The 12,549-nt window shown below is 61.5% G+C and overlaps 1 protein-coding gene across 6 annotated transcripts in view; it reads left to right on the forward strand.

Moving 5' to 3' along the window:
• BCAR1 (BCAR1 scaffold protein, Cas family member) overlaps nt 1-12,549 on the forward strand; it is a 43,004-nt gene that overhangs the window by 20,321 nt on the left and 10,134 nt on the right. For 5 of the 6 annotated variants that reach the window (XM_084959557.1, XM_021093776.2, XM_084959560.1 and 2 more), the window contains one exon: nt 10,144-10,755. In XM_084959557.1, coding sequence (XP_084815683.1) covers nt 10,219-10,755 — 537 coding nt within the window. In that variant the 5' untranslated portion in view covers nt 10,144-10,218. Of the gene's footprint in view, nt 1-238; nt 421-10,143; nt 10,756-12,549 lie in introns of those variants that run through there. The other variant, XM_005664342.4, reaches the window with a different exon arrangement.

Raw genomic sequence — 12,549 nt, forward strand, 5'->3', positions numbered from 1 at the left:
AAAAGGCGATATCCCGCCTCTCAGGCAGGCGCCTAGAGCCGGGCGCTGGGGATGGGGTGGGGGTGAGGGGTGGAGTGGGGGGCGGTCCCACGGGACGGCGCGTGCCCGCGCGCGCCCGCGTCCTCGGGCCGCGGCTCATTTGCATGGGGAGCCGGAGCGGCCAATGGCGCGCGCGGCCGGGCATGCCGGGAGCCGCGCGGGGCCGACCGGCCTCGGCGGCGGCGGCGGCGGGCGGAGCGAGGTGGGACCGGCACTGGGCGGTGGCGGCGGCGGCGGTGGCAGGCGTGGTGGCTAAAGCCGCCGGACCAGGACCGGGGCAGCTTCGGGGCGCTCGGGGCCCCGACAGCGCGCGGCGCGGTTTGTTGTGCGCCCGTGCGGGCCACCGGATCCCCAGCCCGGCAGGACACGATGAACTACCTGGTGAGTGCGGTCAGCGCGGCCAGCGCGGCCCGGGGTCCGCTCGTGGCGGCCGGGGCGGGGTCCGCGCGCTCTGGAGCGCCTGCCGAGGTCTCCGAACCGGCTGGGAGACGACTCAGCTCCGCTCGCGCCCGGGGCCGACCCAGGCGATAAAGAGTTACGCGAATGGCATTTCCTGCCGGACCTGTAGGTCCTGGGAACAGCGGGCCGCTGGAGGCTCCGCGGGGGCGTGACCGGGCCAGGGTCCGAGATCCTGGAGCCCCCTCCTCCTGCACTGGTCGCCGCGCTCGGTGGCCAGGACTGCGGAGGATCCCAGAGGCTGCGCGCCTCTGGGGCTATTGGAAGGGCCGGACTCGCGGACCGCGGGCCAGCAGGAAAGTTCCTGGATCCGGGAAAGTTGCTGGCCAGAGGCCCGCTCTCCCCCTGCCGGCCGCCGCCTGCTGGGTGACCTTGGGCCTGTAAGCCTTGTCTCCGAGCCTCAGTTTCCTCCGCTATGAGGTGCGGTCCTTGGTCCCTTGGAATGTGAACTTCCAGGAAGCGGGATGGTAGTCCATGTGTTTTGGAGTGAGGGCTGCCCCTGCCCCAGGCTAGGGGTCGAGGGCTGGGTAAACTAGTGCATGGAGTCTGCGAAGAAGTTAATAATTAACCCCCAGCCGGCCCGCGCTGGATTCCGGGAGCCAGGGCGGGAGCTTCTCGGTTATTACCTACCCTGGTTGCAAAAACGAGTGTAGGAGCTGGATCGTGGCAAGGCAGTCCAGAGCCTCACTGAGACCCCAGGGTCCCCGCCTCTGTGGATGGAGCGTGGGAGCCTGGGAGGGGCAGGACTGCTGCTTGGGTGTCCGCAGCCAGGCTTCCAGCCCTTGGAGATTGCTCTGTGAGGCAGAGCCCAGGGCTCTGTTGAGGGGTTTGGAGAAGCTGAGACATGCTGAGGGCTGGGGTGGTCAGGGAGTGTGAGAGGTTAGGGCCTAGGGAGCTGCTGGGATCTCCAATCCCAGATTAGAGGCTCTCTAACTGGTCTTGAGAACGGGGAGTTTATTTTTTCCCCACCCTTAGCAGGAGGAAGAGTCTAGGATGGGAGGTACTCTCAGGGTTTGCTGTGCAGATATCAGCCAGGCTGGGAGATGTTCCTCATCCCCTGGGCTGGGGGACACTACCCCCCGTGCCCATTTCCTTTCCAGGGTTGGGAGCTGATGATGGGGGGTGGAGGGATGGCAGGGGCTGACAGGCTTAGAAAAGCAGAGGAGGCTGAGGCACAGGTGGAGCCTGGCGGGAAGGGAGTTCTGGGAGGAGCTGCTGGCAAGCTCTCCTGGCACTGGCACCTACCACCCGCCTGCCCTGGGCAAGGAAAGAGTCCAGCGGGTGCTGGGTGGAGGCAGGGCAGGGCAGCCTCAGGCTCTGCCAGGACAGTCACCTTCAGCTTCCAAGGAGAACTGGAGCCTGTGGCTCTTAGGCTTGTGCTGAACAGAGGCATTAGCACTGTGGACCAGCACCATCTCCCCAGGCTTGGGCAAGGGACTGAAGTAAGGGCAGGGCCTGAGCTGGATAGACCCCTGAGTAGCTGTGCTTCCCACCAGTCGTCCTGATGGTGAAGGTGGGAAGACTGAGGCCCAGAGAGAGACAGTTACTTGTCCTCACAGAACTGGATCCAGAACACAGTCTCATAGGATGGTGTCATGCTCACCCCATGTGCTCCACCTGCTCCGGGATTGGAGGTGCTCTGGTCCTTGGGGTACGGCCGTGCTTGACTGTGGCTGCCACCTCTGTGGGGTCTCTCTGGCTCCAGGACGGTCGCTTAGTGGCCCCCTCCTGGCCTCCATCATTCTTTTAGGAGGTCCCCCTACCTTTTCTCTCTCAGACCTAGAGAACGCCCTCCTCCACCCCCAGGAGCCCACAGCCAGTTGGGGCGGCCAGAACCAGCCAGCGGGCGGAAGGGGGAGGAGCAGTGTTGGAGTCATGCTTGAAGGGCAAGGTGTAGGGTAGGGTTGACTGTTGGCCCGGTCATTCTCCAGCAATGGCACTAGGCCTGGCACTGGCCAAATTCCTCCTCCCCTGGGTCCTTAAGACCCCCAAAGAAGGAGCTGGAAGGTGATCTCCCTCCAGGGGCGCAGGCTGGGCCCTCCACCACTGTCCTGTGCTGACTTTCTCCGGCCTCTGAGTGAGGAGTGGGGCGGAGTGGAAGGGGCTTCGAGGGTGGAGGGGCAGCACCCCTTCTCAGGCCCCTGTCTCCACTGTGCTTCCCAGAACTCAGGGGCTTGGAACTTTTTTTTTTTTTGATCTGGAGAAGCCTGCTTTTCTGTGCTGTCCTGTCCCCTTCTATTCCTGCTGAAGCAGGTGGTGCCGCACTAGGGGCTGCTGGAAGTTCCCGTTTAGGACTGGAGAGTGGCGGCGCAGAGGGAGCTTTAGATGTCAAGGCGGAGAGACCAGAGCCTCGTGAGGATGAAGTCCCCTCGGTCCCACCTGGGCTGTCCCTGCTGCCTCTGCCCCTCCAGTGGCAAATCTGGGGCTGGTGGGAAAGGTTGTCAGGGCCTGGCCCTGCCCCTGAAGTGAAGGTCAACCTCATGCTGAGCCGTCTGCCGAGAGACCAGCTCCCAGTCCACTCAAGCACATGTGGGCTCTGCCGGCCTGAGTGGTTTCCTGGGTTGGGTGGCAGTGGGGAGGGTTCCGAGGAGCTGAGGACCGTTTCTCAGCAGTTGGGGTGGGGTGGAGGGCGGAGGGCTGGCTCTCGTACCACTCACCTGGGCTCCTTGGTGCCCTGGCCCCAGGCCCACCTGTTCCCACCATCCGTGCTGTGCTGGGGGCTGGAGATGTCATGTCCTGCAGCAGGAGGGCCCTCCCCATGCCACCTCTCCTCTGCCCAGACTTCCAGGGACAGTGCCTGGGACACCTTGGCAGGGGTGGGGCTAGGGGCCTGCTTCCGGCCCTGGACACAAAGGCCTCCGCTCTTGCCACTGTAGCCAAGGCCAGGCTGGACTCCTGCTTGTCTGAGGGGGTCACTGGCAGTGACCACTCACAGGTGGGCTTTTAGTCCTTTGTTCTACAGCCCTGTCCTCCGGCTGCTCTTAGGACCCCCACACAGCCCCCGCTCTGTCCTCTGAGTCTTAGGCACTGTCGAGGTAGCCAGGGAAGGAGCCATGCTCCCTGCCTTCCTTCGGGTGACTCTGGAATTGTGGGAGGGGCTCATCTACCCTCATCATGCTGAGCACTGAGGACTGGAGCCCAGACCCTGGGCCCTCAGCTGTCCTGAGAGCGTTAGGGGACAGTGATGCCCAGGCTGGCGGTTCTGGAGTTGGGCCCAGGCTGAGGGTGGGGAAGGGAAGACACTGCCCTTCTAGTGCCCCTGGAGCCAAGAGAAAGAGCAGGGGATTGTCAGGACCCTGGCCAGTGAGCGCGTAGCCACTGCCCCCCCGGGGAGATTCCGAGGCACACGTGAGCAGGGGTTGTGGGTACAGACTGCCCGTTAGGCACACACGCTGGGCCTGTATCCATTGCCACAGGGGCTCCTTGGGACAAGCAAACAGAATACCCCAGAAATAAACTTGGCCCACGTTTGAGATGGTTCTGCATGTGAAGAGAGCTAGTGTTTCCGAGTGACGGCTGTGTGTGGGGCTCTGTGCCTGGGGCCGGGCCTTGGGGGGCGGGGGGACTGGGAGGGATGGAAAAGTCCGGTGAAGTTTCCACTCCTGCTTCCGCGGACCTAAGCTGTACCCTGGGAGCCCCCAGCGGTGCTGTCACACAGGCCAGATCCGCCTCTGCCGCATCCCGAACGTAGCCCTCGCAGGTCAGTGACTGCTGTGCACCTCAGTTTCCCCGTCCATAGGGCGAAGGCTGTCCTGGTGTCATAGTGTCTGTCATTGAGAGATAATGGAGGAGGACACAGAGCCCTGCCCCTGCCTGTCATCATTATTGTCATCGCTGGAAACCTCTCAATCTCCCTGCCACCAGGTGGCACCGTCCCCCAGAGTGGGGACTTGGGGATACCCAGAGCACGTCCAAGGCTCCCCAGGGCAGCCAGTGAAGGGAAGACCCATCGGATGGTAGCCCTTCTCCCAGACGCGTGCCCCTTGGCGTCCCAGGCCCAGCTGCTCTGCGTCTGCGGGTCTGGGTGGGTCTGGCACACACAATGAAGGCCATTCTCAGCCCAGGCAGGGCCTTGGGGCAGCCCTCTGAGCTCCCATCTTCAACAACCAGGGTGTTGTTCTGGGCAGGCCTGGCTGGCAGGCCTCTGCCGGGAGTGTGGGCATGGGGCTGGGGGCTCGCCACTGCCCCCTCTCTCTGGGGTGAGTGAGCCCCTCAGTGTCTCCCTGGTTTCCTCAGCCATGGCCACGTGGCTCCCAGCGAGGCCAGGCCACCCCTTTCCGAGGGAGAGCTTCTGCCTGAGCTGGCCTGTGCAGCAGCCCTGGGCTCAGCTCTGCTCTGGGCCGGGCCCTGTGTGCGTGTGCCAGGGCGAGGTGGGGACCGTGCCGAAGCAGACAGGCCCCTCCCATTCTGGGTGCCCGGGTTGGGGGGGCACGAAGTGGGCAGTAACAAGAGGTGTTGGTCAGCACTTCAAGGTGGAGCCCACAGAGAGTGGGTACCCAGGGAGGGACATGGGAGCCTCCCTGAAGGAGGAGGAGGAGGACCCAGCAGGAGGCTTCCTGGAGTCAGGAATGAGGTGGCCAGAGACTTGGACGAGTCAGCAGCCGTCTCCATGGTACCTCGGACCCTGAAAGCTGGCAGCATCTGCCTGGACTGCAGTGGTGCCCTGGCAGTTTGCCCCCCCACACACACACACCCCCATAGATCACAACTGTGCCCCCTTGTAAGCTCAGGGAAAGCACTGGATTGGCCAGACAGCAAGGAGAGCTGGAAAGCCAGGTTCTGGATGGACTGGCCCCTCTTCCAAGTTGGGACAAGACACTGGGTCCTGGGGAGCGTGTCCAGGCAGGAATGCTCAGGTGGTGTGAGCTTTGCCTCATTCTGTCATGGATGCCACCATTTGGATGGCACTTACGGAGCTCTCCCTGCGTCATCGCAAGGCGTCCTGCAGTGCGACTGGCCCCGGCCTGCCTGCCACTCCGGGGCCGCCATCCTGTCTCCCCTCCAGCCTTTCCCCGCACTGGTGCCTGTCCTCTGCCACCAGGCGCTCTCCTGGCTGCTTTCACGGTCGCCTGCTTTTTGTTCTTCAGGAGGGGTCACCTGAGGAATTCCCCGGTGGCTCAACGGGTTAGGGGTCTGGCATTGTCACTGCCGAGGCGCGGGTTTGGTCCCTGGCCCGCTAAGTTTCACATGCCACAGGCGCAGGCAAAAAACTAACTAACCAAAAACTAGCCACTGAAATGTCCTTCTTGGGGAGGCCACTCTGACCACCTTAGGTGCAGTGGCCCTGCGGCACATTATTTTTGACACTCCGCTTTCCCCCTGTCCTGGCAAGTTGTTTTCTGTCTGTCCACCCTCCTGGGATGCAAGCCTTGTGCAGACAGGGGCCTGGTTGAGCTAGGCTTGCACCTTCTTGCACAGCCTGGCCCAGCACCTGGCAGAGGGCAGATGCCTGGTGAATCTGTCATTAAACAAAATAACAATCCTATGAAACCAAGTTCGTCACCTTAGCACAGGGCCTCTGGGTGCTCAGAGAGGCTGAGAGACTCGCCTGAGGTCCCCAGGAGTGGGAGGGAGAGCCAGGTCCAGGTCTGATCTTAGCTGCTGCCGCTGAGCGCTCAAGGGAGGAGAAGGGAGGAGTGGCGGGAGCAGCTGGAGAGGCTTAGAGGCCCGCAGGGGCGGGGGCTTGGCCAGCTGGAGCGCTGCGGCGCCAGCAGCACCCAGGACCGCCGAGAGCCTGCCTCTGGGGCTCTGGGCGGGGGCACCAGCTGACGCAGGCAGAGGCTCCTGGTGCCAGGCGCCTGGTGCCACGTGCCCAGCCTGAGAGGTGCTTCCCAGCCTGGCTCCAGCCGCCTCAGACTATACAGTTGCAGCCGGAATTGGCCTTGACTGCTCAGCAAGCTCGCACTCGGGGGAGGGAGGGTTGTGGGGGGAGTGTGGGGGGGTGAGACTGGCCTTCCTGGCGGTGGGGGGCCCCCGGTAGCTCTCCTGGGTCTGGGGGGGGGCCTTCCCTCCTCCTCCTGCCCCCTCCCTCCTGAGAGTTTGCCCTCCCTGCGAGCCTAGCCTGCCCCAGCTGCCCCTGAGCTGTGCTCTGAGAGGTAGGGGCCTCCAGGGGGCACTCCCCTCTGTCTGCACCCCGCCCCCTTTGACTGGACTGGAGGGGAATTTTCCTGTGACTCACTCTGCTGGCACTTCCTGTGGTCACCAGGGCAGGGGCTGAGGGGACCCAGCGAGGTGGCTCTGTGATCTGGGGTCACTGGGGGGAGGTTGGGCTGGGTGTCCCGCCCCCTGATGGGCTGTGATTCCCAGCGGCAGGCTGCAGACCATATTTGGGAAACTTGCTTTTCCTGCTGGCAGCTCGTGGGTGGGATCTGCAGCCCCTGCCCCATCTGCTCCTCCCAGGCTGGGCTCTGGCCTCTGACCTGCTTCCAGCTCATCCTGCTGGAACCTAGGAGATGGTTCACCGTTTTCATTTCCAGGATGTGTATTTTTGCAATCCCCAAACCAAGAAATGCTCATTAAATACAAATTGAAAACTTCTGAAAAGCAGAAAGAGAAGGCATCCCCCGTGACGCTCTCCCCATTTTTTAAGTTCAAGTGACAGTTTGTTGAGGAATCACTTATGCCTCAGTGCATTTGTAACTGTTCCAGCAGTGGTGTGGAAGGCGTGGGCTCAGCCAGTAGTTCCAAGAGCCCTGGCGCTCACCTCGGGACGGGCTCAGTGTGCCTGCTCTGTGAGCTGCGTGCCTGGGCTGGCTTCTCCCAGGACCCTCATCCCTCCTGGCTCCAGGCTTCTGGCCTCTGGCCCCTCTGAGCTGCTCTGGAGGAAGGGCTCCCCAGCAGTGCTCGCCAGTCTGCGTGTGCAGTCATGGGCCTGGGGCCTTGCCGCCCGTCCAGGCCTCCGCCCGGGCCGCTGTCCCCTCAGTGGTCTTCCGTCCTCTTCCCTAAGCCTCCGTGTGACAGGCAGGGGAGGTGGAGCTCAGAGGGCCCGATGCTGGTGTGGAGGTGGGCCCTCCTGGGCTTGGATGAGGCCTTGCCCTCTGTCCTCTCTGCCCCACACGGAATCCAGGAGCTGAGACGCGGGCCCAGGTCCCATTTCTGAGTCAGGTCTAGACCAGGCTCTGCATCCTCAGTCCCCAGGAGACTCAGAGGAGGGTGACCAGAGCTGAGGCCTGGCTGGAGGGGCTGGAGCCCAGCTGTCCTGGCACTGTCCTTCCCCCATGTGTGAGGCCTGGGCTCCTGCCCAGTCCTGCCGAGTTCTCTGCTGCCCTCGGAGACCAAAGCTGCCCTGGCCTTCTCTCCCAGATGCCTGCTTCGCTCCTGCCCTCTGCTGGAACGACCTTCGCGGGGGCCTCTCGGGGAATCTCTGGGCCCAGCCTGAGCCCCGCACCTGTGTAAGCAGCAGGGGTGGTGGACTGAAAATACAGGGCCTCCCCGTCCTGGTTCCCTGTGGCCGGTGTGGTTCTGGGCCTGCCGGCTGGGAGTCTACCAGTGCTGGTTCCTCCTCTCTGACCCCACAGCCTCCCCCGAGGCCTGCACAGGCCGCTTGGCTACAGGGCCTCTCTCCATGGAGCGCGTGTCCCGGTTCCAGGAGGGTTTACTGACAACGGAGCCCATTAGCGGTGCCCCATAGCAGTTTTCTGGGGTGGCAGTGAGAACTACCAGGACAGTTACAGGAGTAAAGAGTGGAGCTGGGGCAAGGGGTGCTGTCCTTCTGTGGCCATCCTCGGTCCGTATGGAACCGCCTTCTCGTTTTGCTGTATTTCCCTATGTATTCCCTTTTTTTTAATATCTTTTGTCCTTTTAGGGCTGCCCCCGCGGCATATGGAGGTTCCCAGGCTAGGGGTCTAATTGGACCTGTTAGCTATGCCACAGCCACAGCCACGCCAGATCCGAGCCGCGTCTGCAACCTACACCACAGCTCCCAGCAACGCCAGATCCTTAACCCACTGAGCGGGGGCCAGGGATCCAACCCGCCACCTGATGGTTCCTAGTTGGATTCCTTCCCACTGTGCCACGACGGGAACTCCCCTTCCCTTTGTATGCCTGTCTCATTCCTGTCCCTCTTCCAGAAGCACCCATGCAGTGTCATGTGTCTGGAGTCCAGCCTTGGACAAGTGTCTGTGAAATATACAGAGTGTACTGGAGATACTCATAACATACATGCAGAGTGTTTTGGGCCGTGGGTCTCCTGTTTGTGGCTGGAGCACCTCCAGATTCTAGGGGAAGCACTCTTGTCATTTGGCGGCCTGTCACCCCGTCGGCTCTCTGTTCTTCCCCATCCGGCTGGAGCCGTTCCCTTTGATGAGGTCGACCCCGTCTGTCTGTTTCTGTTGTTGTTACCTTACGTTCTGTGCTTTTGTGCTCTGATTTGGGGTTATTATCTTTTTTCCCCCTCATGGTCACAGATATATTCTCCCACAAATTTTTTTTTCTTTTTTTTTCTTTTTTCTTTTTTTTTGGCCATGCCCACAGCATGTGGAAGTTCCCTGAGCCAGGGATGGAACCTGTGCCATATCAGCAACACAAGCCACTGCAGTGACAAGGCCAGATCCCTAACTTGCTGCACCACAAGAGAACTCCAGCAATTTTTTCTTTTATCAGCTCTAAAGTTGTACCTTTCACATTTAGGTCTTTAATTGCCCTTTGTTTATAACATGAGCGATGTCCAGATTGACTTTTCTTCCTGTGGCAAACAAGTTTTCCTGGTACCCGCTGGGCTGCAGTCCTGCCCTCCGCGTTGCTGCGTGGTTCCTACAGGGCAGGGCCCTTGCTGGAGCCAGTCCCACCGCTGGTCCCTGTCCTGCTCTCGGGTTGGAGTTGTGGCCAGGCCTCACGATGGCAAGGAATTGCCTCTTTGCATTTCATTTTCACAATTGACCTTATTTGCGGACTTCTGTTCCTCTGCTTAATTGTAGAAAGGATGCTTTATCTTTGGTCGAATTCTTAAAAAAAAAAAAAAATTCTGCTGGCATTTTTATTGCAGTTGTAACTTACTAAGTAAGCTTGGGCCAACTGGTACATTTTCTCCTCTGGGCTCTGGTGCAGTCTTTGCTTGATTAATTCTTGGATAACTTGTAGCTTTTGTTATCAAGTGACGTCTTTCCTGTGAGGTTCCTTTCTCAGCACTGCCAAGTCTTCTAGATTGTTGGGATCTTCACTAGATGACATGTGGTCTGCAGATGGTGGCCGCTGTGCCCCGTGTGTCCCTTCTCACTCTCTGGGCTTTTCCTCTCGGCTGGTCCCACTGGCGAGGCAGCAGGGCCGTGGTGTCGGTGCAGGGAGGGTGTGCATCCTGTTTTCTTCCCAGAAGGAGGTGGCCGTTACTGTCATTATCGCTCCTCTCCCCAGCATCGGTCTAGCTTGTACTGTGCCTCTGGGAGTGTTGTTTAGAGTATTTTGAGGGCCGTTCTGGAGCGGTGCCGGTGGCTGCCGTTGCGAGGATTTTGAGGCACTATCCAGATCCATTTGAAAACATGCCTGGACCAGTTGGGCTTTCTGCCAGGGGCACTGGGGGCAGAGGCATGGGGATCTCACCAAAACCTACCCAGTTCCTTTCTCGGTGCCAAGGCAGGTACCTCTCCAGTCCTGCGGGGCTCCCAGCACAGTCCTCCTGCCCTCACGAGCCCTGCCTGTGTCCCCTCCCCGCAGAACGTGCTGGCCAAAGCCCTCTACGACAATGTGGCTGAGTCCCCGGATGAGCTCTCCTTCCGCAAAGGCGACATCATGACAGTGCTGGAGCGAGACACACAGGGCCTGGACGGCTGGTGGCTCTGCTCACTGCATGGGCGCCAAGGCATCGTGCCTGGGAACCGCCTCAAGATTCTGGTGGGCATGCATGACAAGAAGCCCGTGGGGCCAGGCCCTGGCCCGCCTGCCAGCTCGGCCCCGCCCCAGCCCAGCCTCCACGCCCCGGCCGCCCAGTACACGCCCATGCTGCCTGCCGCCTACCAGCCCCAGCCCGACAGCGTCTACCTGGTGCCCACCCCCAGCAAGACTCAGCAAGGCCTCTACCAAGCTCCTGGGCCCAGCTCGCAGTTCCAGTCCCCGCCGGCCAAGCAGACATCCACGTTCTCAAAGCAGATGCCCCATCACCCATTTCCCAGCCCGGCCCCAGACCTTTACCAGGTGCCCCCGGGACCTGGCAACCCTGCCCAGGACATCTACCAGGTGCCGCCTTCCGCTGGGATGGGGCATGACATCTACCAGGTCCCCCCATCTATGGACGCACGCAGCTGGGAAGGGACGAAGGCGCCAGCCAAGGTAAGTCCTCCCTGGCATGGCCAGGCAGCCTTCCTGGCCAGTTTCATCCAGGCCCAGTCCCTGGGTGCAGCAGAGCAGAGCCAGGCACCTTTGGGCTCTCCGGGGCTCCGGCAGCGGCTGTGTGTTTGGTCTGGGGCTGGGGTGGGAGGTGAGTGTCTGGGGAACATGTGCATTTGTCTGCTGACGTGGGTGCCCACCCCACCCCCGCCCCGCCAGGGAGGCCTCCTCTTCCCCCTCTGTCTCCTCCCTTCCGGGTCTCTGTAGTCAGGCTTGTCCTGCTGCATCTCTGAGGCCAGGGCAGGCAGTGGAAGCCCTGTGGCCCCGAAAGCAGCAGGGAGCCCCGTGCTCCGGGCTGTGCACTCGAGCCCATGTTAAGGCTTTGCTTCTGTTTCCCTCTCTCCCTGCGCCCAGTGGTGTGGTTGCCTAGAGCCAGTGTCCCTGAGGGCCCAGGCCTGCCTGGTGGCCCAAGGAGAGCCCTGGAGCCTGGTTGCCCTCCCCTGACAAGCCTCCTTGCTCCTGGCCTGGGCAGCCTCCCTTGCGTCTGATTTTATTCTCTGATCGTGAATGTGATGTGTGCTTGTCATAGAAAATGCATAATGTATGAGGAAGCCTGGAGATGGGCTCCCCCCATCGAGAGGGGCTTGCGGGCGAACTTGAGCATATTTTGTCTAGCTTCTTCCCCATTCCTCTTGCACAGATTCGTACACATACTTTTGCATTTTGAGGTTGTAAAGCCAGTCTTGGATATCCAAAGCATATTCTTGGGTTCCTAAGAGTGGTTATGATCTGCCCTCAATCTTGCTGGGTCGCCCCCTCTGCTGCGGCTGGGCTCCGGGTTGTTTCTGGTGGCGAGTGGCTCAGTCACAAACAGCCAGGCCATAAACGTCTTGGAGCTTGCCTCTGTGCCCACATTTCAGGCTGTGCTTTCAGAAGTCTGGGAAACTGAGGCCCCTGCTTCCAGCAGTGGAGGTGTCTGCTGGGCTGAGGGGGGCTCCCTGCCAGGATTGTGAGTGGGTGGGTGGGGGTGGGGCCCTGGATCCGAGGAAACAGGGTGAGAGATGAGGCTGCTGGGTGGAGGGCTCAGTCACCAGAGCAGCGTGGCCTGTGTGACTGGGGAGGGAGGGCAGGGCCACACCAGGTGTCAGCACCCTCTGGGAATGGGGCCGGGTTTTCGGAGGCTGAAGGCAGAAGCAGGCGGGCTCCCCAAGGGGGCGGAGTTCGGTGAGGTCACGCTTTCGGGAGCGCCTCTGGGTCAGGGCTGCAGCTGTGCCCAAGGGAACAGCTGTGTCCCGGGGGCAGGCTGGGGGTGGGGGGGAGACACGGCTGAACTCTGCCTTGTTCCTTCTGGAAGAACAGGAGCTTGGGAGGGAGGGGACCTGTGTCACATGTGTCCCTCTGTCCCCCAGGACGCCCAGTGGGGCTCCATTATCAGAACAGGAAACCCAGGCTCTGAGATGGGGTGGGGCTGGGGTTCCAGCGTCAGGGTCAGGGTCATGCGGGGGGATTCCCATTTTACAGGCAGCCAAGGGCCCAGGCAGAGTAGAGCAGGCGGCCTGGACAGCTCCATGAGGCTGGGGAGCCTTCTGCCTCCCTTCTCGCCGCTGCAGGCGTCCTGCCCTGCCTGGGTCTGCCTCTCAGGGGGTGCGTCTGGCAGAGGGTATTGTGCGGGCTTCCTCCACCGCTTTGAGATGCGTGTGTGGGGGAGCATGTGGGCCTTGGGTCTCCGTCTGTGTCTCCTCCCGATGCTGGCTTTGTCCCCCGCCCCGGGGGCTTCCAGGGCCTGCTAATGGGGCC

The sequence above is a fragment of the Sus scrofa genome, chromosome 6, assembly GCF_054392235.1.
Source record: "Sus scrofa isolate SSC_HxYL_T2T_F1_AM1 chromosome 6, Sscrofa_HxYL_maternal_Yorkshire_Landrace_v2.0, whole genome shotgun sequence".
Classification (NCBI taxonomy): Eukaryota; Metazoa; Chordata; class Mammalia; order Artiodactyla; family Suidae; genus Sus; species Sus scrofa.